Below are 23,860 nucleotides of genomic sequence, written 5' to 3' on the forward strand. Positions count from 1 at the left end.
ACCAACTCGGAATGACTTGCCTTTGACGCTTTTCAAAGCGTTCTTTGTGCACGACGACTGCGCCGCCTAGCAGATACAAATGGGTTGTACAACTTTAAACTAGCAAATGGAAGAGGGCTAAGCCCCCTCTCTTTTAGCCCAGGTTCAATCTGTCTCCCAGAATCACCAGGGCGCACACACACACCCGTGCCGTTGAAGTGCTCTGCTTCATTTCTAAGGAAACTCAACATTCACTCCTACCCCGAGTGCAGAAAAGACAGCATCCACAGCAACAACAGCTCAGGTCTCTGCACAGGAGCTAAGCTGCCCTCATCTCCTCTGCTCTGCGGCTCCTGAGGAGCGGAGTCCTGCCTGGAGCTGTGTTTGCAGGCGGCGGCTCCCCGCGCCCTGTCTGTGCGTCGTGTCCAAGAGCTCCTGGGAGGAAGAGAGAGCCCTCCCACTCGCGGGCTTTTCCACGGTCTGTGTGAGGGGTTGCGGGTGTGTCCAGTAGCTTATCGAGCGGAAGCCTGGGGCGGCGGAGAGCTGTGATCGTGCAGACCTTGAGGTGTCACCTCTTTGTCTGCTTTCCCGCCCCCCCTCCGCCCAAGCTCTGCTCCAAAGTAGCCCGGCAACCCTCACACCTGCACGTGTCACAACCTAAGGTGCGGTCATGAGACACCCATGGGGTGTCGTTTTGTTCTTGCTAATTGTTTCCTGCCCGTCGCAGGCAGGAGTCCATGCGAGGAAGATGCGCTGGACAGAGCTCAGAGGGCACAGCTGGGTGGCTTTCCTTCTGAGTGACGTTCCTGTAACACTCTCCCGCTACTCTTGGTGCGCTCATGCCACAACACAGGAAGGCTGGAGCAGGTGGCTGTGGGCTTTGCACACCGCCGAAATAGCTTAGTTGGGAGAGCGTTAGACTGAAGATCTAAAGGTCCCTGGTTCGATCCTGGGTTTTGGCATTTTGTTTCATCGCGCCCTTTGTTCCTCTCTCCAGCGCCCCCTTCCTAAAGTGACACTTCCCTTTCTCAGCCCGAAACGCAAGCAAGACACCAGCAGCAGTCCTTGCAGGTTTCCGTAGTGTAGCGGCTATCACGTTCGACTAACACGCGAAAGGTCTCCGGTTCGAGACCGGGTGGAAACAGCCTCTTTTTGCACGCTCCTGTACTTCACAGAGGTATTGAGCGACCGGTCATTTGTTCCCAATGTATTTCTGGTGCCTTCGTGCACTCTTGTACCAAACGCACGTTCCTTCTGTACGCGGAGCCGATCATTTGCAATTGGGCTGTGCCGACAGACCAGGACGAGCTCTGTTGGCTCAAAAGCAGCGAAGGACCTGCAAGAACAACAGAAAGATTAGCATCCAGCGGGGGCCTCTTAGTGAGCCCAAGAGCTCATCAAGAATCGGCTCCAGCAACAGGGCTGGGGGCATTGTTCCATTCTCCGACCACTCTCGGTGTAAACAAGGCCCTCCCAGTCTCTACTTGAAATGCACTTTCCTGCGTTTGCTTTGGTGTAACTGGCTTCCCCTGCATGGGCGAATGTGAAGAAGATCCTTAGTAAGTCATTGAAGAAAACCGAGAAGAGGTCGGAGTGGCCTCTGTCGTTCATCAACGATCCAGTCAGGCAGTACTCCTCTGTAAAGCGCCGTTCGTTCACATCGATTGGCTTTTTTTTGCCTTCATTCGTGCAAGTAGTAAAAGCAGACGCCCCTTTAGGGAGCCTGTCAGCACCTGGAGTTTTCCCCTTCTGTAAGCTCTCCATAGCCTGTCTCAGCTCTTCTACTGTCAAATCCCTCTCAAGTACTTCCCTATCTTCTTCACTCAAAACGTTTTCTAGCTTTGAGGTAAAACAATGAATTTCTTCTTCCTTTACCTCTGTAGAGCTGTACAGTCTTGAGTAGAAGGCCTCGGTGCAGGAGAGGATAGCACTCGGCTCTGTTCTCTCTCGTCCCTCCTCATCAACTACACTTTCCATGACAGACTTGGAGCCTACCACTTTCCTGAAAAAGAAGCGAGTATACTTCTCATTTTCTTCCAAGAACTGCACTCAGCTTCTTAACAGCACTCCTCGACTACTTTCTTCCGCTATGCTCCGGACATCCTTTTTTAAAAGGGTGATATCCTCGAGCACATCGAAGCCACTGTGCAGCATCGTGTAGAGACACTTCAGCTGCCTGTTTCCTGGCTAGCACTCCTCTCCGTCTGGCACCATCCTTCCTTCCCTCAGCAATGAAAAAGGCCTTTGTCCTCACCTTCACCTCCTCCCACCACTCTCCTACTGACCCGTACAGACACTGCAAGGACAGCCACTTTGATAGTTTCTCCTTGTAGCGGGATACTACCCCCTCGTTCTCTAGCAGCTTTGTGTTGAGTTTCCAGAGGCCTGGGACAAAGACAGTCCCGCCCTGGAGTTCCACTCTACACCCTAAAGCCTGATGATCTGAGAAGAAGACAGGCTGAAGAGTGACCCCAACAACTTTCACTCTCTCTGAGACAAAGCAGTAGTCAATTTTGGAACTGCTATTCCTCCCTGACCATGTATATCCTGCTGTTGTGGGATATCTATATGTGTCTGAGAGTTTAAAGTCTTGAACTAAGTTTTGCAGGGCCAGTGAGCTGGAATCCAATTTTATTGGAGAGCTAGACTGCCTGTCTGTGTGCTCTAAGATAAAATTAAAATCCCCTCCCACTATCACATCTGTGCTACATAACAATAGGGGAGAGAGTGCTTTGAGTAGTTCCACCCTTCCTCCCAAGTCAGTAGGACAATACACATTGATTAGACGCAGGTTTTATGGTCCCCCATAACCCTCTGAATACTTTTCAATTTGAATGCCCATCCTTTGAAAAGAATGGCCACGCCAGAGGCTCTGTTATTATTGTCTCCTGACCAATCAGAAGGCCCTTTATCCCACCTATCTTCAAAGCTTTTATACCTCTCTTGACAGGCTAAAGCACACTCCTGCAACATCAACACATCTCCCTCTCTCTGCTGGAGGTAATCAAAGACAGACTGGCATTTAACTCTGTCATTGATACCTCTGGTGTTCAGAGAAATTATGTTTAGAGCCATATTACATAAGAAAGTGGAACCAGTCTTTACAAAACACATTTCTCTTCTGTCTCACCTGTTACCTTCTTCTTTTTCTTCTTACCAATTTCCTGCCAGCCATCCTCTGAATGAGCCTTCATCAGGGTGGCAGCAGTAAAAGCGTTCACGGAGTCCATTTCAAGGAAGGGGGTAGAGGGAGGGGTGGAGGGGTTCCAGCTGTCCCCATCGCCATGCTCTCCTTCCTCCTCACTTGGGGAGAAAACAGAGTCATTTTTCCTTTTCCTCAAGTCCAGCTCCTGGGAGCACTGAGGGGAAAGGGGTGCAGCCGATGCACCAGTCTCCTCTTCCCCCTCACCCACCAGCTGCTGCAGATCCTCCGTGATGGACTGGATGGAGGAGAGGAGGGCATCTCTAGCACTTGCAGAGTCTGAGAAAAGCAGCTCCGCTGAATCCTGGGTATCATCGCTGGGCCAGTTCCACTGGGGGACCCCACACTGGCCCTCACTGTTCTCGGGGGTTTTCAAACCCTCGTGCTTGTCTGGTGCAGTCTGCGGTTGTGGGGTCGCAGTGGATTTCTCGTTCTGAGGAGCAGGAGTGGGGGAGGGGTCACTATTCTCCTCGCTGTTCTCCTCCTTTTTGATCAAGGTATCTCCCCTGCCAGGTAAGTATGAGTTGTACAAGCCCCTGCAAGCGGCCCGCCTCCTGATGTGCCCACTCTTCCGCCACACTAACACTCAAAAGTGTGGGCAAAACGAGAAAACGAGCGCGCCGTTTCCTACACATCTGCAGTCACCATTTTGCATTCGCAGCATGTCCCGGGATGCAATTCGGCCTCATTTGCATAACACCAGACCGGCAGATCGCTACGCAAGCTCGCGACATGCGCCTGCCACACACCAAACAAACACTGGAGCCTTTTCAGCAATTTCCAAAAAACGAGCCTGCTCGCCTGCCCACAAGGCTCCGTCTCTTACCTGCTCTCCAGAGCCTGCTGCCTTCTGTGCTTTTCAAGTGCCGAGAGCTGAGTAATCCTCCGCTTGTATCGTTTCTCCCCGGTGACTAGATCTCACCCTGCGACTCACGACTGCGCTCACCCATGGCAGCACAGCAGGTGTTAGCCTGGTCTGCACCCGGATAGGAGATTCCCCCCGGAAAAGCTCAGGTTGCAAGAGGTGTTACTGGGACCAGTACGGAGCGCTCACCCTGCGGTCTGTGTGGCTTTCTTATGCCCGAGCATCCTGTTGGCGACACTCTACTGTGCAAACAGGTGCCGTCCTTCGGGGGAGGCGGAAAACTGAGGTCCCGACCCTCCTTGGCCATTTACAAATCCCACGGCGTCTCTCAGAAAGAGACACCGGGTTGTTACTCTGGTGTCAGTGTTCCCCTTTACCAATCAGTTGGGGTCTCCTCCTAATCCCCGTCTCATATGTAACAGTCAATGATTATGCCCTCTGTCCCACGATATTGTACTTGTCTCCTGGCCGCTGACTGGTGCCGTGAGATTTAGTACTCATGCAAGAGACCGGGGGCAAAGCGCGAACACAGCCCCCCGCCCCCCTCAAAGTGTGCACTCCAGGTTCTCTCTTGGGGCTCTGCAAAACAGCATCCTTGTAGTATAGTGAGTAGACATCGCAAGACAACAGAAAGAGAGAGTAGAAGGCGGGAAAAAATGGTATAAGGGTGTGATTTGTGTAGTTAATAAAATAGTCAAAATGATATAAGAACAGCTCTTTATTTACATTTATAGCGACAAGAGATGAGTGCTTGACGAACTCAATGCGAGCAGAATACTGCTGACTTTAGTTCTCTTGCTGGTAGAAAAGAACATTTGATTTTTCGGACTGTTCGTTTAGCTTGCGCCATGGAAGATATGGCCGCCGCGCCGAGAAGCTTTGCTTATGCCCAGCTTTCTCCACCGCTTCCACTGAACCTCGGAGCCCCGGATTTGTATACGGAATACAAGATATGGATGGAGTCGTACATATTTTTTTAAATAGCCAGTGGATCTACAGACGCTCAAGATGCCGTGAGACGGGCTACATTACTGCACTGTATCGGGGCTCCCGTGCAGCGGATTTTCGCCAACCTCCCTGGAGAAAAAGGTACATATGAACAGACTGTAGCTGCCTTAGACGCTTACTTTACACCGCGGAGAAATGTGGTTTTGGAATGGCATAAATTTAGGCAGAGAACTCAGTCTCAGGACGAATCTGTTGATGCTTTTGTGAATGCACTAAGAGAACTGGCTAAATCGTGTGACTTTGGAGTATTGGAAGCTGACATGTTAAGAGATCAACTTGTGGAAAAATGTGCACATAAGAGACTGCTTGATAAATTGTTGCAGGAGGAAGGGCTGACTTTAGAAAGAGCTCTTACAGTCGCTAGAATTCATGAAGCAGCTCAAGCAGAATCAAGAATGCTTTCTGACCACAGTGACAAAGTGACACTGAACGGGGCGCTCGCTCAAAATTTACAAACAAAAGCCGAGCAGCAGGACGCAGTCATGCAAGAGATACAGAACAGGGGACGGCTGACATTACATGTTACAGGTGCGGACTAACAACGCACAAAGCAGATGAATGCGGAGCGCGAACAGCAAAATGTCTACACTGTAAGAAAACAGGACATTATGCATGAGTGTGTAGAAAGAAAGACGGTTCCCATCAGGAAAAGAAACTTAATACAAATAAGGAAGGGACAAAACTACGAACAATTCAAGAACCTTCTTCAGACTCAGATGAATTTGTTAATTCCATTGACCCTGAAGGTAAAGAAACTGTTCGAATAAATGGCCAAGAGATAAAAATGGTGATAGATACAGGAAGTCAAAGAAACTTCATTGGAGTAGAACTTTTCAAGAAAGTGTTTGCACACAGAACAGAACTTCAGCAGACTAAGAAGAAATTTTATGCCTATGCACAAATTAGTCCACTTAAGTGTGTTGGCTACTTCGAGGCACAGCTGAAATGGCAGAAAAATGTAATAAAGGACAAAGCCTATGGAATTGAAGGAAATGTAGAAGCATTGTTGGGAAGAAAAGCTTGTTTTGATCTGAAGATTCTGAATGTAGGAGACACTGTCAATGCAGTTGACCAGTCTTCAGAGAGGTTTAAGCGCTTAGCACAGGAATATGAGTCACTCTTTAAAGGTTTAGGACAGATCAAGGGTTACAGTCACAAGGTTACAGTAGATGAGAAAGTTTCGCCAGTAGCTCAAAGTCTGAGACGAGTACCCTATCCAATGATAGAAGCTGTTAATCAGGAGTTAGATAAAATGTTGGATGATGGAATTATTGAAGACGTGAATGAAGATGCAGAATGGATCTAAAATATTCTGATAATGCCTAAAAAAGACACCAAGGAAGTGAGACTGTGTGTGGATCTGCGAGAAGTGAATAAAGCAGTTATCAGAGAGAGATATCCAGTACCAACGGCTGACAGCATATTGCAAGCAGTGCAAGGAGCCAAAGTTTTTGCAAAGTTAGATGCTTGAAAAGGGTTGTGGCAAGTTGAGTTGGCCCCGGAATCAAGACACCTGACTACCTTCATCACACACAGGGGTTGTTACCTTTTCAGAAAAGTTCCTTTTGGCTTGTCTAGTGCCCCAGAGGCTAGTCAGAAGGCTATGGACTCAATGTTGTGTGCAATACCAGGTGTTGTATGGTATATGGATGATGTTGTAGTACATGCGGAAAATGAAGAACAACTAGAACAGAGGCTCAAGCAAGTATTCCAAAGATTCCAAGACAGAGGCTTAACTTTAAATAAAGATAAGTGTATATTTGGCCTGAAAGAGATCGAGATACTGGGACATTTGGTCACTGCAGAAGGAATAAAACCAGACCCAAAAAAGGTGACAGCTCTTTGCAGTGCACGAGACCTGAGAATGTTGCACTTTTGCGCTCGTTCTTAGGCACTTGTGGATTTTTGATGAAATTCATTCCTAATTATGAGGATATATCAGAACCCCTTAGAAAACTAACGAGGAAAGGACAGAAGTGGGAATGGACATCGGAAACTGAGAAAGCCTTTGCCGAGTTGAAAAGAGCACTTGTAACTGAACCGTGTCTGGCATACTTCAAACTAGATGCGCCAACAGTAGTGATCAGTGACGCGAGTCCTGTAGGGCTTGGAGCAGTATTCCTACAAAGACAAGAAGATGGACAGAACAAGCCAGTGGCATATGCAAGTCGCTCACTTACCCCAATAGAGAGGCATTACTCGCAAATAGAGCGTGAAGCCTTGGGTTGTGTTTGGACAGTGGAACATTTTAGGACATATTTATGGGGAGACAAGTTCACACTTCAAACGGATCATAAACCCCTCATTTACATGTTCAATCCCAAAAAGGCAACATTGTTACCACCCAGGATACAAAGACTTGGATTGAGATCACGGCCATATGATTACAAAATTGAACACATAGTAGGGAAAACCAGTGTCGCAGACTCATTAACACGTCTTCCTTTACCAGACACAGAAGACACTGGTTATGTAGACACCTATGTTGATAGAGTGCTTTCAATCAGCACTTATGAACCGCATGCACTGACACTTGAGGAACTTAAGCAAGCAACAAACGAAGATGGCACATTGAAATTGTTGATGTCCATATTGGAAAAAGGACAATGGCCTAATCCAATTCCAGAAGAACTTCAGCCATACCACTGGTGTAGGTTGGAGTTATCTATATATGATGGACTGCTTTTAAGAGGACAGAGGATTGTGTTACAGAAAACAAAAATCAGACAAGCATTGAAATTAGCACATGAGACACATCAGGGTGTGATTCGTACAAAACAGTACCTGAGAAGCAAATTTTACTGGCCCAACATGAACAGTGATGTTGAAAGACTAGTCAGGAATTGTTCCACTTGTGTGTTGAAACAGCCATTGTAGGAGGATCAACTTCTCCAACCACTTGAATTACCACCAAGGCCTTGGACAAAATTGGGCATTGATCTGGTAGGTCCCATTCAGAATGAATACATATTGACTCTCATAGACTATTATACCTCTTACCCTGAGGTGGTTGTTGTATCAGACATATCTTCAGCCACAGTTATTAGAGAGCTGATGAACATCTTTGCATGATTTGGTTATCCACTAGAGGTAGTACCAGATAATGGCAGGCAATTCAGTTGTTTGAATCATTTCTGACTAACTGTGGAATTAAACACATCCGTGCATCACCTTACTATCCGAGCAGTAATGGCAAAATTTAAAGATTTCACAGATCCCTGAAAAAGGCCTTGAGAGCAGCTGCGACAGAAGGAAAAAAATGGAGAGAGGAACTCCCTAAGATTCCGCTGGCTTATTCATCAACACCTCACAGGGCATCTGGAGAAACCCCAGCTAATCGTATCTTTGGACGTGATATCCGGACTAAACTACCAAACGTGGAAAAGAAAGAAGAAGAGCCAAGGGACATTCAATAGACAAAATATTTCCATAGACATCATGAGGAGTACGCACACAAAATGAAATTATATGCAGACGAGACACATCGATCAAAGGGATCACAACTTCAAGGTCGGTGATGTAGTGTTTGTGGCTGGCCTAGACAACGGTAAATTGGATGCCAAGTTCAAAGACACTCGCTATGTGTTATTGAGAAACAGCTCTTGTAAGTCTTTTGAGTTAGTGAATGTGGAAGATGGCTCAAAAATAATGAGAAATGTAAAACATCTTCGACACGCTCCTGTAACGGAGATGGACTGGAATCCGTGTCAGATCTTATAGAAGACCCTATGTGATGCGGTAAGAGCTGGAGAAAACAGGAGGCGTGGTAAAAAGGAACACACAGGGGTTTAATAGTGCACAAAATAATAGTGACAGTCCGTGAGACAGTGTAAAGGGGAAGACAAAACGGCATCCAAATCCAAACGGGTCCAAGGGGAGGTCAAAGCACAGTCCAAGAGTCCATCAACTAGAAATCCATCCTGGGACGCGACAAAGTTAAAATCCCCGGGAGGGGGGAGCACACGGACAGACGAGACATGGAGGTCCAAGGGTGACGGGGCGAGATCCTCCAGACCCCGGGCTCAGGAAACGGGAGGTGTCGGGGATGAGGCCTATGCCCTCAGGAGACGGACGTAGGGTTTCCTGGTGCTAGGCGGGCCTCGCGACATCTTACCCTAATGATGAGCCCCGAGGACTGGAGGAGCTGGTCTTTAAATAATGACACTAAAAGGCTACACCTGGAGAGCTAAATGACACGAACAATAATGAGAGCAGTGGAGCGCCCTCTAGGGAGGGATGTCGGGCGTGACAGCTCCTCCATTGGATCTTGATTTTGAATCTGCAGAAACAGAAAATGTTGAGAATACTGGACTTTCTGACGTGCAGGAAGTGCCAAGTTCTCAGATAGTGGAGAGTACATCCATAGGAGAGCAAGTAACTTTGCCCAGAAGTGAAGTAACAACCAGAAGTGGCAGGGTTATCAGGAAACCGGCTCGTTACAGAGACATTTAAAAATATAAGACTTGCATAGCTCTCCAAATGTTAAATGGCCCTTTTTTGTTTGTGTTATCTATGTACAGTAGATGTTGCTTAGACTGCTAGAAATGAGGTGATATTTAGAAGTGACTTAAGTAGAAATTGAACTAAAATTTGAGTTGGTACGCATAGAAATAGTTGAAAAAAAAAGTTGTAGGTGTTGAATAGAAATGGAAGGTTTTACATACATTTTGTTGTAATAGTTAATAACCGTTTACTGTTTGTTGATATAGAATTGTTACAATTGTATGGTAAAGTTATGACTTTAAAAATAACAAAGGAAGGGATGCAGTTTAGTGAATAGACATTGCGAGACAACAGAACGAGAGAGTAGAAGGCGGGAATATATGGTGTAAGGGCGTGATCTGTGTAGTTAATAAAATAGTTAAAATAATATTAGAACGGCTCTTTATTAAGATACACAACAGAGATATTTCAAAGTTGATGGGAAATTTATTTTTTGACATAGAATCAGATTGAAATAACACAGATGACCGGGATATGTAATATGACTTTAATCTCTGAAAGTCAAAATCAGCTTGACACAAAGTACATAAGGAGTCCTCTCTGCACTAGAGTTCAAAGACCAGTCGGGCAGGCTCATAGTTCCTATTAGCTGTAGACCTGAGAAGAGCTAACCTGCACTAATTAAGACTGTAGACCTGAGGAGTTACTCTGCACCAGTGAGTAAGAAAAATGTTTAAAGGCTTTTTCTGGTTTTGAGTCTCTGTAAGAGGCGAAGCAGACTTGGCTCTTGAATGCAGGAGAGAAATCCAGAGGATTCCTACCCACCCCCCCATCCAGGAAGGCCAATGTACAGGGTGTGAATCCAGCTCTGTAGGGGAATGTTGGGCTCTGTGGACACTGTGGACAGAGAGTCAGCACCAGGAATGGCTACTGGTGGATATTTCCTCATTACTGAAAACTCTGCCAGATGCTGTAGCACCCCCTGGCGTTCACCCATCTGCACAGTGCACAGTGGTTCCCTTGTCTGCACTGGTGCACCCTGTAGCTGTGGCCATAGTCAAGACAGGACACCTGAAGATAAAGAGTGCAGTGCCTCTCTCACCAGCCGTGGCTCAGTGTTTGAGAGGATAGGTATCACTGTTATGGCCTGTTCCTCTTGATCCGCTCGTAGACGGCTGACGCTGCTCTACCCACCCATACACTGGCCGTAGTGCCGACTATAGTTCCTGTGGCGATCCCAGCCTGCACAGTTATAGCGCCCCCGACCAAGAAGGCCCCAGCCACGCCTCCAGCCACACCCCCAGCCACGGTCAGCACAGGTATGGTCACCACACAGCCCACAGTCAGGCCAAACTTGATCTGATAGATCTGCAGGAACTTCTCACTCTTAGTGGCTGTGTACTCGCAGAGCTCCTCAAACTCCCGCTGGCTGACTTTGTCCTTTACATAGTCCAGCAGTTCTGTCTTCTTTACCTCCAACATCTCCCTCATCTTCTTTGGACGTTTCAGCATGTTATTGCTCTACAGAACATTGAGGGGTAAGTACACTTCAGAGTAAAGGATAGCTCCATATATCTTTTGAACATTCCAGTACACCCCAGAAACTCTTCTCTGAGGAAACAGAGTGCAAGGTCATTTTAGAGCAGAGAGAATCACACTATGGAGTGGATATTTGAAATCTGACACTGAAATTGGTAGCTGTCGCTTTAAGACATGCACGTATGAGTGACGTCAGTGCACCAGTAATTGTGGAAGTGTACATCGTAAAGTTGAGCTTGGTGTGTGGTTCCGTGTGATGTGAATGCAGAGGTAAATGTTCAGAATTTAGTTGATGGTGTAGCTATCAAAAATGAAATGTATATTGTTGATATATGAGGGGAGGGTGATATATTAGTTAGACAAAAGTGGTGGATGTTTAGGGATGAAGTGATCCCGACTCCCATGAGGTTCCAGTGCTGTGTGAGTGGGTTAGCGGGAATAATGTCCGTAACGGTAAATGGTCATACATTTTTGTTAGTTTGCATTTCTTTAACCATCGTTTGTGGAGGAAATGATTTGTTTTGTTCTTTGAGAATGATCTTATTCTGTTTAAATTGTTCAGAGCGTGTTAAAAGAAGACTGTGATATTCTGTGCGTCTTGGATTAGACGAGATAAAAGGGTGAGTAGTCTAGTTTTTTTATATTTCTGTGATGTAATGGGACCAATGAAGAATGTGGCATTCAGACTAATGTGGAGTATTTCTTTCCTTAGGGAAATTGCCACTACCGTATTTTTTTCTTTTGTCTTTGTTATTTTAGTAGCACTTTGTGCATCCTGGTGTGTGTATATCTCCATGTATATCTATGTAAAGCTTTCGAGTTAAAGGTTATACTGCATCCAATCTAAGTTCTGTAACAGAAAATAATACAACCACTAGTTTTTATGATTTCATGCAGATCCAGAATAAAAAGAATCCCCATTTAAGTTTATTGTAGTACGGTGTTCTTTCCCGGGCTACATACACACACTCTCTCACTTCCTCTCAGTTTCTCACTCTCACACTCTCTTTCATACACACGCACTCTCACATACACCCTCACCTGCTCATGCAGAAAGTTTGTGAATTCCTGCATCGCCCTCTTGATGATGAGGAGAGTGTATTCCTTCAGGAATGTCTCACGCTGAGAGTCCAGGATCTCTGAGAGCTCCTGGAAATCCTGCTGACTGACTTCATCCTGCACATGGGACAGCAGCTCGAACTCCTTCTGTTCTACAGTCCTCCTCATCCCCTGTGTGGGGTCGGGCATGAACCTTCTCTGAGGAAACAGAGTGCAGAGTCACTTTAGAGTGGAGGGCATCACACTACACCCTCTGCACTGCCCAGGACTCCCCAGAAACAAAATGAAGCCCACCCAAAGATACCCCAGAAACAAGCAGAAGACATCCCAGTGGCATCCAGTAAAATACACAGACAATGTGACTTACAAACACTCTCTCATACCCTCCTTGGTTGTCACACTTTCACAGCCTCCATGTTTCACACACTAACACACCCTCCTTGTTTCTCTTACACAAACACTCTCACACCCTCAATCACACACACTTACTCCTCATTTCACACACATACCCTTCTTGTTTCTTTCACACTCTCACTCTCACACACCCTCCTTGTTTCACACACTCACACCCTCCTCATTTCTCATACACACTCCTTGTTTCACACTCATACCCTTCTTTATCACTCTCACACCCTCCTTGTTTCTCACACTCTCACACCCTCCATGTTTCTCCCTCTTACACACCCTCAATGTTTCTCACTCTAACACACTCACACACCCTCCTTGCAAGACTTTAACATATCAAAGGATCCTCAGTTCCTCGCAATATTGTCTGCAAGGTGAACCATTGTAGGGATGTCCGAGAACATTTTTGGGTAATGTTTCTTTCTTGAGGTTTGGGAGCGAGCCATAAACTCTACTGGAGCTTTCAGAGGAGTAAATGGTTTTCTGGAAGTCAGGTTGTCTCAGTATCTAAGACACATAGAGCGCACAGACTAAGATCTGAGAGAAGTCAGAGAGTAAGATCTGACTTCAAGCAGAACCTTTTCAAATCTTAGGTCCTTTTAAAACCCTGTGTGGTTTTACGGACGGTACAGTACACGACACACATTATCCCACAAGTTACATCTGTTGTGCATCCACTTTCCTGTCAGTTAGCTAGCTCATGAGGGTGCACCCTCGTGGCTTGGCTGGCAGTTTCCCATTTCATACACGCAAAACATTACCAGAATTTATTTTAAAATCGGTTTCCTGTTATCTGTAGTAAATCAGACACAAACACAAACTCTGAAGGGCTAACATTATAATTTCTGTTTATTTGTACTTAGCTGTGTGAGAGAGCTGATAGGGCCTAAGTGTGTTGGGACTCCTGGTTTGTAATTATCAGAGGAAGGGTTTATTATTTTTTGTGTATATTTGTTTCATTTCTTTACTTTTCCACTATATATAATTGTTTGTTGGTTTGTGGGGAGCACTGTCCTAATAAATCATCACTTTTGCACCTAAATGCTATTGTGGCCGAGCCATTGTTCTGTATTAAAATAACTAACTTGGGCACCCCTCCTGCCTTCCCTGTGACACCCTGCTCCCTGATATTGTGACAGACAAGAAGTAGGATTGCTTTGTAGTAACAATAATGGAAAATAAAGAAATTCTTACTGATCATAACTGATAATTCTGTTGCTGTATGCTGTAGGTCAGAACCAGTAGGTTCTTGAAATACCTCTAGCAGTCACAGGACTTGAACTGTAATGAAAACATTAGGGGAAAGAGAAACACAGAGAGGACATTGCTGCACAACAGATTGAAAGCAGGAGTGTGAAAATATCAAATCTTCAGAAAGATGAGGGGACCCATGGTTAGTATCGCTGTCTCGCGCCGCTGGTGCCTTCATATCAGTTCTGGTCCTGGGGCTCTATCTGGGTGGAGTTTGCATGTTCATGTGGGTTTTCTCTAGGTGCTCCTGTTTCCTCCCAAACTCCAAAGACATGCTGGTAGATAAACTGGCTTCCAATGCTGGGAGTACCCTGTCTTCTGCCTGCAATCTAAAAATGCTCTTGGAAAACTAGTTTACACAAATCTTGTTGCATGGAACCTAATTATTTTCTGTGACCCCTAATGTAACGTTTATAATGTGCTGGCTGTCTTTGCTGTTTAGTTAATACATTTGATGTTGTTTTGTAATATTTTGCAGAGTCTATATGTATTTGCCCTTCATTGTAGTATTTCGTCTCCGAATAATATACTTCAAAAAAAGAAAACAGAAGGATTATAAGTAGAAAACACACACACTTCTTGTTTCATACTCACACCCTTCTTCATCAGTCCCACACCCTCCTTGTTTCTCTCACACACAGCCTCTCACTCTCCTTGTTTCACACACTCACATGCTCTCCTTGTTTCTCTCACACACAGCCTCTCACCTTCCTTGTTTCACACTCACACGCTCTCCTTGTTTCACACACTCACACGCTCTCCTTGTTTCTCTTACATAGTCTCACACCCTCCTTGTTTCACACACTCACATGCTCTCCTTGTTTCTCTCATGCACTCTCACACCCTCCTTGTTTCTCTCACACACAATTCAATTCAATTCAAGGTGCTTTATTAGCATGACCGATGGGTACAAGCAAATAAAAATAATAAAATTAACATAGAACAAAACAAAAAATAGAAGTAAAATAAAATCTACAGACATGTTACAGACATTTACAACAAAGACATATTATATAATATTGACATATACTGTAGGCGGCTGGAGCATTATTGGAAGACGGACTCACTGTTCCTCAGGCTCTCTCACACAACTCACACGCTCTCCTTGTTTCTCTCACACACTCTCACACCCTCCTTGTTTCTCTCACACACTTTCATGCCCTCCTTGTTTCTCTCACACACTCTCACACCCTCCTTGTTTCTTTCTCACACACTCTCACGCCCTCCTTGTTTCCTCGTTTCTCACTCTCATACCCTTCTTCTTCATCACTCACAGACCCTCCATGTTTCTCACTCTCACACACAAACCTTCCTTGTTTCTCATTCACAAACCCTCGAAGAAAAAAACTCAGTCTTCACTCAGCTTTCCAGACAAGATTGTCAGAAGATTGTCAAACAGAGATCTTTAATTCAATAAGCCGAAGGGGAGCATATCACAGAGAATGGGTTTCTCCTAGCACTCAGTAAGATATGCTCACTTAACTGAAGTTACACTTTCCTTATTATACATTAAAAGTAGGCTAGACTTTAACATATCAAAAAAATATACAGGGAAAAGACAGTGTCAGAAGTCTTTCAAGCATAAACAAAACAGGACAGGAAGATGCCATTTATCTCTAGTTGAATACAGGCTTTAGTTGCAGAAAGACAGCAGTCTTAGGTGCAAACAGAAAACCTTTCCTGCGCATCGTCACTGTCTAAACCCATGTCACTCAGTCTTCCACACCCTCCTTGTTTCTCACCCTCCCCCCTCCAGTTTCTTACATGCACACACACAGTCTCACACCCCCCCAGTTTCTTACACGCACACACACACACTCTCACACACACACTCACCTGCTCATTCAGAAAGTTGGCGAATTCCTGCTTCTCCCTCGTGATGATGAGGAGAGTATATTCTTTCAGGAATGTCTCACGCTCAGAGCCCAGGATCTCCAAGAGTTTCTGGAAATCCTGCTGACTGACTTCACCCTGCACACGGGCCTTCAGCTCAGCCTCTTTCAGCTCCACAGTCCTCCTCATCCCCTGTGTGGTGTTGTGCATGATCATTCTCTGAAGAAAGGGGGAGCAAGGTCAACAAGCCCAGGAGTTCAAACACACACACACTCTCTGACACCTTTATACTAACATTGTCACACACTTTCACACACTGTTACCTGCTCATTCAGAAAGATGGTGAACTCCTGCTTCACATGCTGGAGAGTGAGCTTGTTGAGGGCATGGATTAGCTGGAGGAGGAAGCAAAGGAGTTACCGATTTAATTGACATTGATAGAGATGTTCTGGAATGAAACACACTTTTCAAGGAATGATCTGTCCTGACAGATACCCTCCTGAGTCTCTGTATTCTGAAGGAACTGAAGACAGGAACAGAGAACAGTTGAAAAGGTTTTCTGGGTCAGCAGGGAAGAGAGGGACACACCTCTGCAGGAGAGGAAATTCTGTATGTGCTTGTGAGAATCACATGTGCCACTTCCTGTGAAGACAAGAACAAGTTCAGTGTGGTTTCATTGTGTAGTGTGGGGTCACAGCTTCACAGTTTCCATCACAGGCTATGCAGGTGCTAGTTACCCCCAGTTCTGTCAAATTGGGACTGACACCTACACAGCTTCTTCCCCCAGGCCATAACTCTTATAAACAAGGACACTCCTCTCATCCCTCCTCTGTGATCAGCTGTATATCTTCATTTGTAGTGCAAAAACAAAATCTACAGATAAAAAGTGATATGTACAATTTAACGATACACACAGTTAAGTAATAAAATGTAAAATTAATACTGTGTATATTTACAGAAAATATCAGTAGAATGTGCCATTAAATATATATATATAGATATTCCTTTTGTGTTATTGGAATTTATGTCAATACCTGCACCAAGAGAAATGTATTGTACTTTTTGTAATAAATGAATAAGGTTTCTGAATTCATTCTCAATAATTGACAGACAACACATCAGAACAACTAACAGTTCATATCACACTGTATCCACTGTATGGCTTGTAGTCCATAGGGCTTTACTGCACTGTACTGCTTTTTAACTTTTTAACATGATCTTTGATGTGTTTTACCCTAGTGGTGTATTGATGGCTGTTGACTGGTTCAATGAATAATGTCTTACCTTGAATATCTCTGCCAGTGTCTTTCCTGTCACAGTTGACTGTATTGTCTGCAGGACCTGGACAATGTGGTTGATGTACTCTTTCAAGCAGTGCTGAAACTGTTCATTCATTTCTTAGAAAAACACGAGAAAACAAATGAGTAATAGAAGCTAGTCTTGAATTTAGACTAGACTACTAATTTTTGCTATTCACAATCCTCACAAACTCTGACACATGCAACCCAGTGGATTTCCTCAAAATGAACACTAAACCACCAACCAGACACAAATGGAAACAAGTGCATTAAAAGTGAGAGCAGAAGGTGCATCTTTACACAAAGAGCAGTGAGAGTGTGACACAAGCTATCCAGCTGGATGAGATTCTCAGATCAATGATCTGCTATCTACTACAGAAGCTGGATGTCCTCCTCTTGTTTGTAACCTGTGTGGTGCCATGGGGGTAGTTAACACCACATTGGGCATGATCAGGCTCTCATTCTCCCTGTCACACTCCTTTATAAGCTCTTTGGGGTTTCTTTTCTTTATCATACACACACTTTCCACTGAGGGTGGCAATCACACTAACCACATCATTGAGGTAGCAGGATACATAAATCCATAATCCATTACATCTGGGCCCTTTGACTTCAGAGTCTCCAGTTCATCCGTTTCTCCTCACTGCTAGGAACCTCCTGCTTCCAGACCCCAACACAGAGCCTCATGCTTCTACTCCATTAGGTCACTGTTTCAGACTCAACAGGTGCCTCAGATTCCCAGGTCCACCTCCAGCCATGATGTCCTCCCCTGACGCCACCAGGTTGAGTTACAACCCGGTGGCTCACACAAGCTCACACTACCTACATCACAGAGTCTATTCGGCACTACACACTGTGCCGAGACCCAACACACTGTCCCTCTCTAACACACACTCACAACCTCTCTGGTTTCTCACTCTCACACCTTTAGGTAATGAACTCACAGCTGCCAGCGCACCACTGTGTTACACCTACGTAGCTGCCAGCTCACTTCATTGTGCCCAGCCACCACCGCACTATCTCCCAGAGGGTGCAACTAGATAGACCCCACTCGCTTCCCCGATAACAATGTATTGCCAGGGGGAGGGTCCCTCTACCACACAACCCTCTCTGATCCACACACACTAACTCACAACTCACACATATAGTGGACACGACAGCCCTGCTCTCACACACTAGCAGGATGCTGTCCCTTTAAATCTTTCTATGATCTCATAAAGCTCAGTTTCTTCTGTCAGTCTCCTCACAGACTGACGTTTTCACTCTTTTCCCCGCAGGCTATTCCTCTCATAATCCCCGCTGGAATTGTCATTCGTCTCCACCCCCTCACAAGGTTAATACATCAGCGAATCATTCTTTATTCACTCATACTAGACATGGCGGCACACTCTTCTAACATCGTCCCGACTAGTAGCGGCTCACAGCAGCTCACAGCCGCTACTGTCAAGCTTCAGCCCGGCTCTCCCACAGCAGAGCCTCCACATTTGTCCTTTCACTACTGCAGCCACAGCCACACTATGTTCTTGCTGGATGTCCCCCCACTTTTAAACCACTTCTACAGCTGCAGTTCATTCACCTATTCAAGTCTGGTGTGGTTTCCATGGCAACGTGTCTTCCTTAATCCGAGTTTCCACCCTCCACACCAAACACTCCCTGCATTGTACCACACATGCTTCCAGGCCATTAACAAACTCACAGCATTGCAGAACTTTACCACCCGGAGCTACCTGTAGCTGGTTTGCTACTCAACAGTACCTCCCTGTGGTTGACCAGAACACCTGTCTACAAGATTTGGGCAGCTGCTCTGGGAGTGGAGGTGTCCGGTTTTTACCTTGCATGGTTCCCTGTTGACTCCAAAGCAGTCGGTCCCCAGGAAAGGGCATGAGGTGGCAGCATGGGCTCTTCTCCCTGAGGATCCTCAGAATCTGTTTGTTTGTCCCTGACTCCTCCAAGCGCTGAAAGCACAGACAGACATGACGACAGGAAAGGGGTAGGATCCCATCCCTCTGTGTCTAAAATAATGCAGCTCTGAGCCTGAAGGAACAGGCTCTGGAGGGGGTTTCTTTAGTCTTGAGTCCCAAAATGACAGTCTGAAGGAACTGAGTCTCTTTAGTCTGAAGGGTGTGTCCCACACTGCCAAGCTGGAGGAACAGAGTCTTTTTTAATCCAAAAGGAGTGTCCCACACTGACAGACTGAAGGAACTGCTTCTCTTTAGTCTGTGGCCTGTAGTTGTCTGTATGAGGCAGTGTTGTAGCTCCTGACCGGTCTAGAGTATCAGTATGTCTCTGCCTTTCTCAGCACGGGTCAGGGTTATATATACAGATGCAGCCATTCAAAATGCGCGGGCGATACCGCATTATTTTCCGGTATGCTGTACGCAGTCTACCGCAAGCTACCGGTAAATACCGCGAGTTACCGTAAATTCTCCTATAATACGACAAGCAAAATAATAGTATCCGGAATTTCCGCAAGGTGGAGCTAATAACGCTCAACCTCTCATGTTTGAGCTGTGGCCATCAGTCTTTAATGAAGATATTACTAATAGTATTAGTAATGAATGACCTTGGACAAGCTGTAAGTGTAAACTCAAAGTATTGCCCTGGTCAACATTCTTTTTTTCATTGACCGTCTTTGTAAAAGTACAGAAAATACAGAAAATGTAGAAATGCATTAGCCTGATTATGATTAAAAAACACATAATTAAACATGCGTTTGCGCAGTTGCGCCCCCTACAACAGATGAATTCCCAGCTTGCCCAGCCCTTGCCTTGCCCTCCTGTGTCTCCAGAAACAGAGGCTGGCTCCAGATGAACACACCCTTCGTCATGGTCTCAGTTCCAGGCTGCCACTCGAACCCTCGCAGAGGCTCATCGTCACTCATCCAGATGTCCTGTGTTCACAGGTAAAGGAGCATTCACAACCATGGTCATAAGACGGGACTTTACACAGAGAGTGGTGGGGGTGGGATGTCAGGGCTGTATGACACTGCTTTATACAGAGAGCGGAGGGGGTGGGGTGCTCTCTGTATAAAGCAGTGTCATACAGCCCTGACATCCCACCCCCACCACTCTCTGTGTAAAGTCCCGTTTGCGCAGGAGGTAGTTGAGGAGGAAAGACTTGCCCTTCCTCCTCTCCCCGACAATGGCCACCACACAGAGTGGAGTCTCCCTTACATCTGAGCGCAGGAAACACTGCCGAAGCACATTCTCTTTCAACAGGAGGGAGCCATCAGGACTGACATGGACCAGCTGAATGGGCTTGCCAGAGCCCTGGAGGTGGGAGACAACATTTAGAACTGAGACCAGGAGGCATTTAACTTTACACAGAGGGTAGTGGAAGTGTGGAGCAGAGTGCTGATGCCCACTGGACGGGCATCTCTCTCTGACATCCCCCAGGTCAGAGTGTTTGCTGTTGCACCAGGAGCACAGGGCATCTAAAGTCTACCCATCTCACAGTGTACACTGTGCACCTGCCACACCAGGATTCTCCAGCAAGTGTATCTGGGTTTCAAAATGTTCCCCGTAGCCTGACTGTCAGGAAAGCTTCTAATGGAAAAAGAGACGCAGCCTCTGTGTCACCCTGCAGCCCTCGCAGAAAACAATACTACAACTCACCTCCTCTCTCTTGACTGTGCTCGCACGCTCACACACCTTGTGGCATTGGGGACAGGTGACCACGAGGTCGACCCAGAAGGACTCGATGCAGTCTTGGCAGAACTCGTGGCCACACTGGATAATCACTGGCTTGGAGAAACTGCCCAAGCAAATGGAGCACTGAGGCTCAGACAACAAGGAGCTTCCTATGTCCTCCTGCTCGAGATCGGGAAACAGAGAGCTCTCTACTGCCTCCTGCTGCTGCTCGGACATCAGGCAGGCCGAAGACATGCTGGAGCAGAGGGAAGAGAGAGACCGAGACACAGTCAGCAGCCAATCCACAGCCAAAGACAGAAAAGGACTTGGATGGCAGGACCAGCTGTCCTGGAACTGAGTTGTCTTCTAAACACATTATTATGATTTTAAGTTTAAATCATAATAATACCTTTTTTCTGATGGGCACTGAGAATTCCCCATTGACTGTCCCAAGTCACAATAATCCTGTTTAGACAAAGATAAAAACAAGAACAAGGACCAATTCAAGTACGATAGCATTTATAAATACACACACTGACAGATCAGAGCAGTGTAACTCACAGTATCAATCACTGACAGCCCACAGCAGTGTAACTCACAGTATTAATTACATACTGACAGATGAGTGCAATGTAACACACAGTATCGATCACACACTGACAGATCAGAGCAGTGTAACTCACAGTATCGATGACACACTGACAGATCAGAGCAGTGTAACTCACAGTATCAATCACTGACAGCCCACAGCAGTGTAACTCACAGTATTACATACTGACAGATGAGAGCAATGTAACACACAGTATCAATCACACACTGACAGATCAGAGCAGTGTAACTCATAGTATCAATCACTGACAGCCCACAGCAGTGTAACTCACAGTATCAATTACATACTGACAGATGAGTGCAATGTAACACACAGTATCGATCACACACTGACAGATCAGAGCAGTGTAACTCAGTATCAATCACTGACAGCCCACAGCAGTGTAACTCACAGTATTACATACTGACAGATGAGAGCAATGTAACACACAGTATCGATCACACACTGACAGATCAGAGCAGTGTAACTCACAGTATCAATCACTGACAGCCCACAGCAGTGTAACTCACAGTATCAATTACATACTGACAGATGAGAGCAGTGTAACACACAGTATCGATCACACACTGACAGATCAGAGCAGTGTAACTCACAGTATCAATCACTGACAGCCCACAGCAGTGTAACTCACAGTATCAATTACATACTGACAGATGAGAGCAATGTAACAATCAGACACCGACATTTACTTAGCAGTGTAGCAGACAGCAGTGATCACACACTGAAAATCAGCAATATTTAACACTGATCACATTACTAAGTATTTATGTTTCAGATACAGGTCCAGTATTTTCACAGTGTTAAATAGATTTTAAATTTCTCTGAAGCCATAATAGGCTCTTGAACCAAGAAGAAGTATAGTAAGACAGTAATAATAAGAGGAACAGCCACACAGAACTCAACACCACACAGTCCGTCCTATAATAATAATTTTTGCTTACACTTAATATAGCGCTTTTCTGGACATTCCACTCAAAGTGCTTTACAAGTAATGGGGAATCCCACTCCACCACCAGTGTGCAGCCCCACCTGGATGATGATAATAACTTCAGCTCTGCTACTCTAACACATCCGTACGATTTGCTCTAATTTCACTGGGCTGTACTGAAATACCACAGCTGTCTGGGCTCTCCTGATCCCTGTCTGTGTGGATGAGAAGATTTAATTTGTATTACTCACCAAAAGCAGCAGCTCCTTTTTCAGCAGAGTTGAAGTGAAAGTGAAAGATGTTCCATTTAAGGAAATTAGAACTATCAATTATGAGCTGCTCACTCAGAAGGGTTCACAGAAATTGTTATGAAAGACTCTACTGCTAGAACACTTTCGGCCCGACAGTCTTCTTTTAAATTCTGATCTCACTGGACTTTGTTGCATTGGACCTGTTTTATACCCCAATTACACTGGGCTTCATTGCACTGGACTGTGTTTTTACCCTGGTCTCATAGGTTCTTCTTCATTGCACTGCATTTTTACTCTGATCTCATAGGTTCTACTGCACTGTGCTTTTGTCATAATTTCACTGGGTTTACTCCACAGACTGGGTTTTTACCTGAAATCACTTGGTTTTATTGCATTACACTGTGATTTTATCCTGATCTCTTTGGGCTTTACTGTACTGTACTGTGAGGATGTGGTCTGTTTGACTGGAGAGCAAACATAAATCATACTGATAGATCAGAGCAGTGTAACACACAATATCAATCGCACACTGAAAGCCCAGAGCAGCGTAACACACAGTATTGGTCACACACTGACAGATCAGAGCAATGTAACACTCAGAATCGATCATGTTATGTATTTTTACACTGTTAACTGGATTTTATATTTCTCTGTAGGAATAGCAATAACAGCCTCTTGAACCAAGAAAAAGTCTACAGTAAGACCGCAGTAATAAGAGGAAAAGCCACACAGGTACCATTTGTACTATAGTAACTTCACCACTGTTTGTCTAACACATATCTGTGTGCTTTGCTCTAATCTCACTGGCCTGAAATCACACAGCTGACTGGGCTCCCCTGATCACCGCTGACAATGGGCCGCAGTTTGTGTCTGGAGAGTTTGAGTCTTTTTTGACTGATCAAGGCATTTGACACATTCGCATTGTTTTCTACAACCTGAAGGCAAACGGGTGTGTGGAACGCGTGATCCAGACTCTCAAAAATGGCACGCACCCACAGCAGGGTGGCCGAACGCCAGCGCCACATGAAAGGTGGAATGACATGTCGCACAGGGTGAATGAAGCCGCTTGGGATCGTTGTCCAGGTGGATCCGAAGGCCCAATTGGGAGCACAAGCTGCAGTCTTTTTGTGTTCTCCTTTACAGGTCACAGAGTAGCTGGGTCCCTCCACCTTCTGCCTCTCTTTTGATGGCACGCCAGCTGCCTCCGCAGAGTGACAGCGCCCACACACTCTGACGTGGAGGCCGAGCCTGCCCCTTCTGGACTCCCAGGCGAAAGGTCAAAGTCCCGGTGGAGCCGTCTGTTCCTGTGACGGAGCAACCCATAGCTCCTTCTCCATGGCCAGCCAGAGTCAGGTCCAGACCAGCCTGGCTTAATGTGTTTATTACTGATTTTTTACAGCTTTTATTGTGCTGGCCAGCCCTACTTCCAGCAGGGCTTTTCAATGTCTGGAAGAACTGTGTTTGTTTCATCTTCTGATGGGTGGATGGGGTTGTCATACACAGCGTCCATTTGGGGTTTATGATGCTGTGGCACTTTGGGTTTTGGGGTTTACCACTTTG

At 45.7% G+C, this 23,860-nt stretch overlaps 1 protein-coding gene and 1 non-coding gene across 2 annotated transcripts; one reads left to right on the forward strand and one right to left on the reverse strand.

The window, feature by feature from the left end:
* The first annotated feature begins 868 nt into the window (after window positions 1–868).
* trnaf-gaa (transfer RNA phenylalanine (anticodon GAA)) lies at window positions 869–941 on the forward strand. Its single transcript has one exon. It is a non-coding gene; the product is annotated as a tRNA-Phe (tRNA).
* Window positions 942–10,637: 9,696 nt separating this feature from the next.
* LOC138242655 (RING finger protein 112-like) lies at window positions 10,638–22,135 on the reverse strand. The gene is made up of 12 exons (XM_069198208.1): window positions 22,063–22,135; window positions 20,921–20,976; window positions 20,497–20,767; window positions 19,942–20,151; window positions 19,650–19,772; window positions 18,714–18,837; window positions 16,869–16,981; window positions 16,173–16,226; window positions 15,908–15,979; window positions 15,588–15,803; window positions 12,078–12,293; window positions 10,638–11,018 (listed from the first exon to the last, which is right to left on the reverse strand). The coding sequence occupies exons 2-12, from the start codon at window positions 20,950–20,952 to the stop codon at window positions 10,638–10,640; spliced, it is 1,812 nt and encodes a 603-aa protein (XP_069054309.1). The 5' UTR covers window positions 20,953–20,976; window positions 22,063–22,135.
* Between the last annotated feature and the right edge of the window lie 1,725 nt (window positions 22,136–23,860).

The sequence above is a fragment of the Lepisosteus oculatus genome, chromosome 14 (genome assembly GCF_040954835.1).
Source record: "Lepisosteus oculatus isolate fLepOcu1 chromosome 14, fLepOcu1.hap2, whole genome shotgun sequence".
Classification (NCBI taxonomy): domain Eukaryota; kingdom Metazoa; phylum Chordata; class Actinopteri; order Semionotiformes; family Lepisosteidae; genus Lepisosteus; species Lepisosteus oculatus.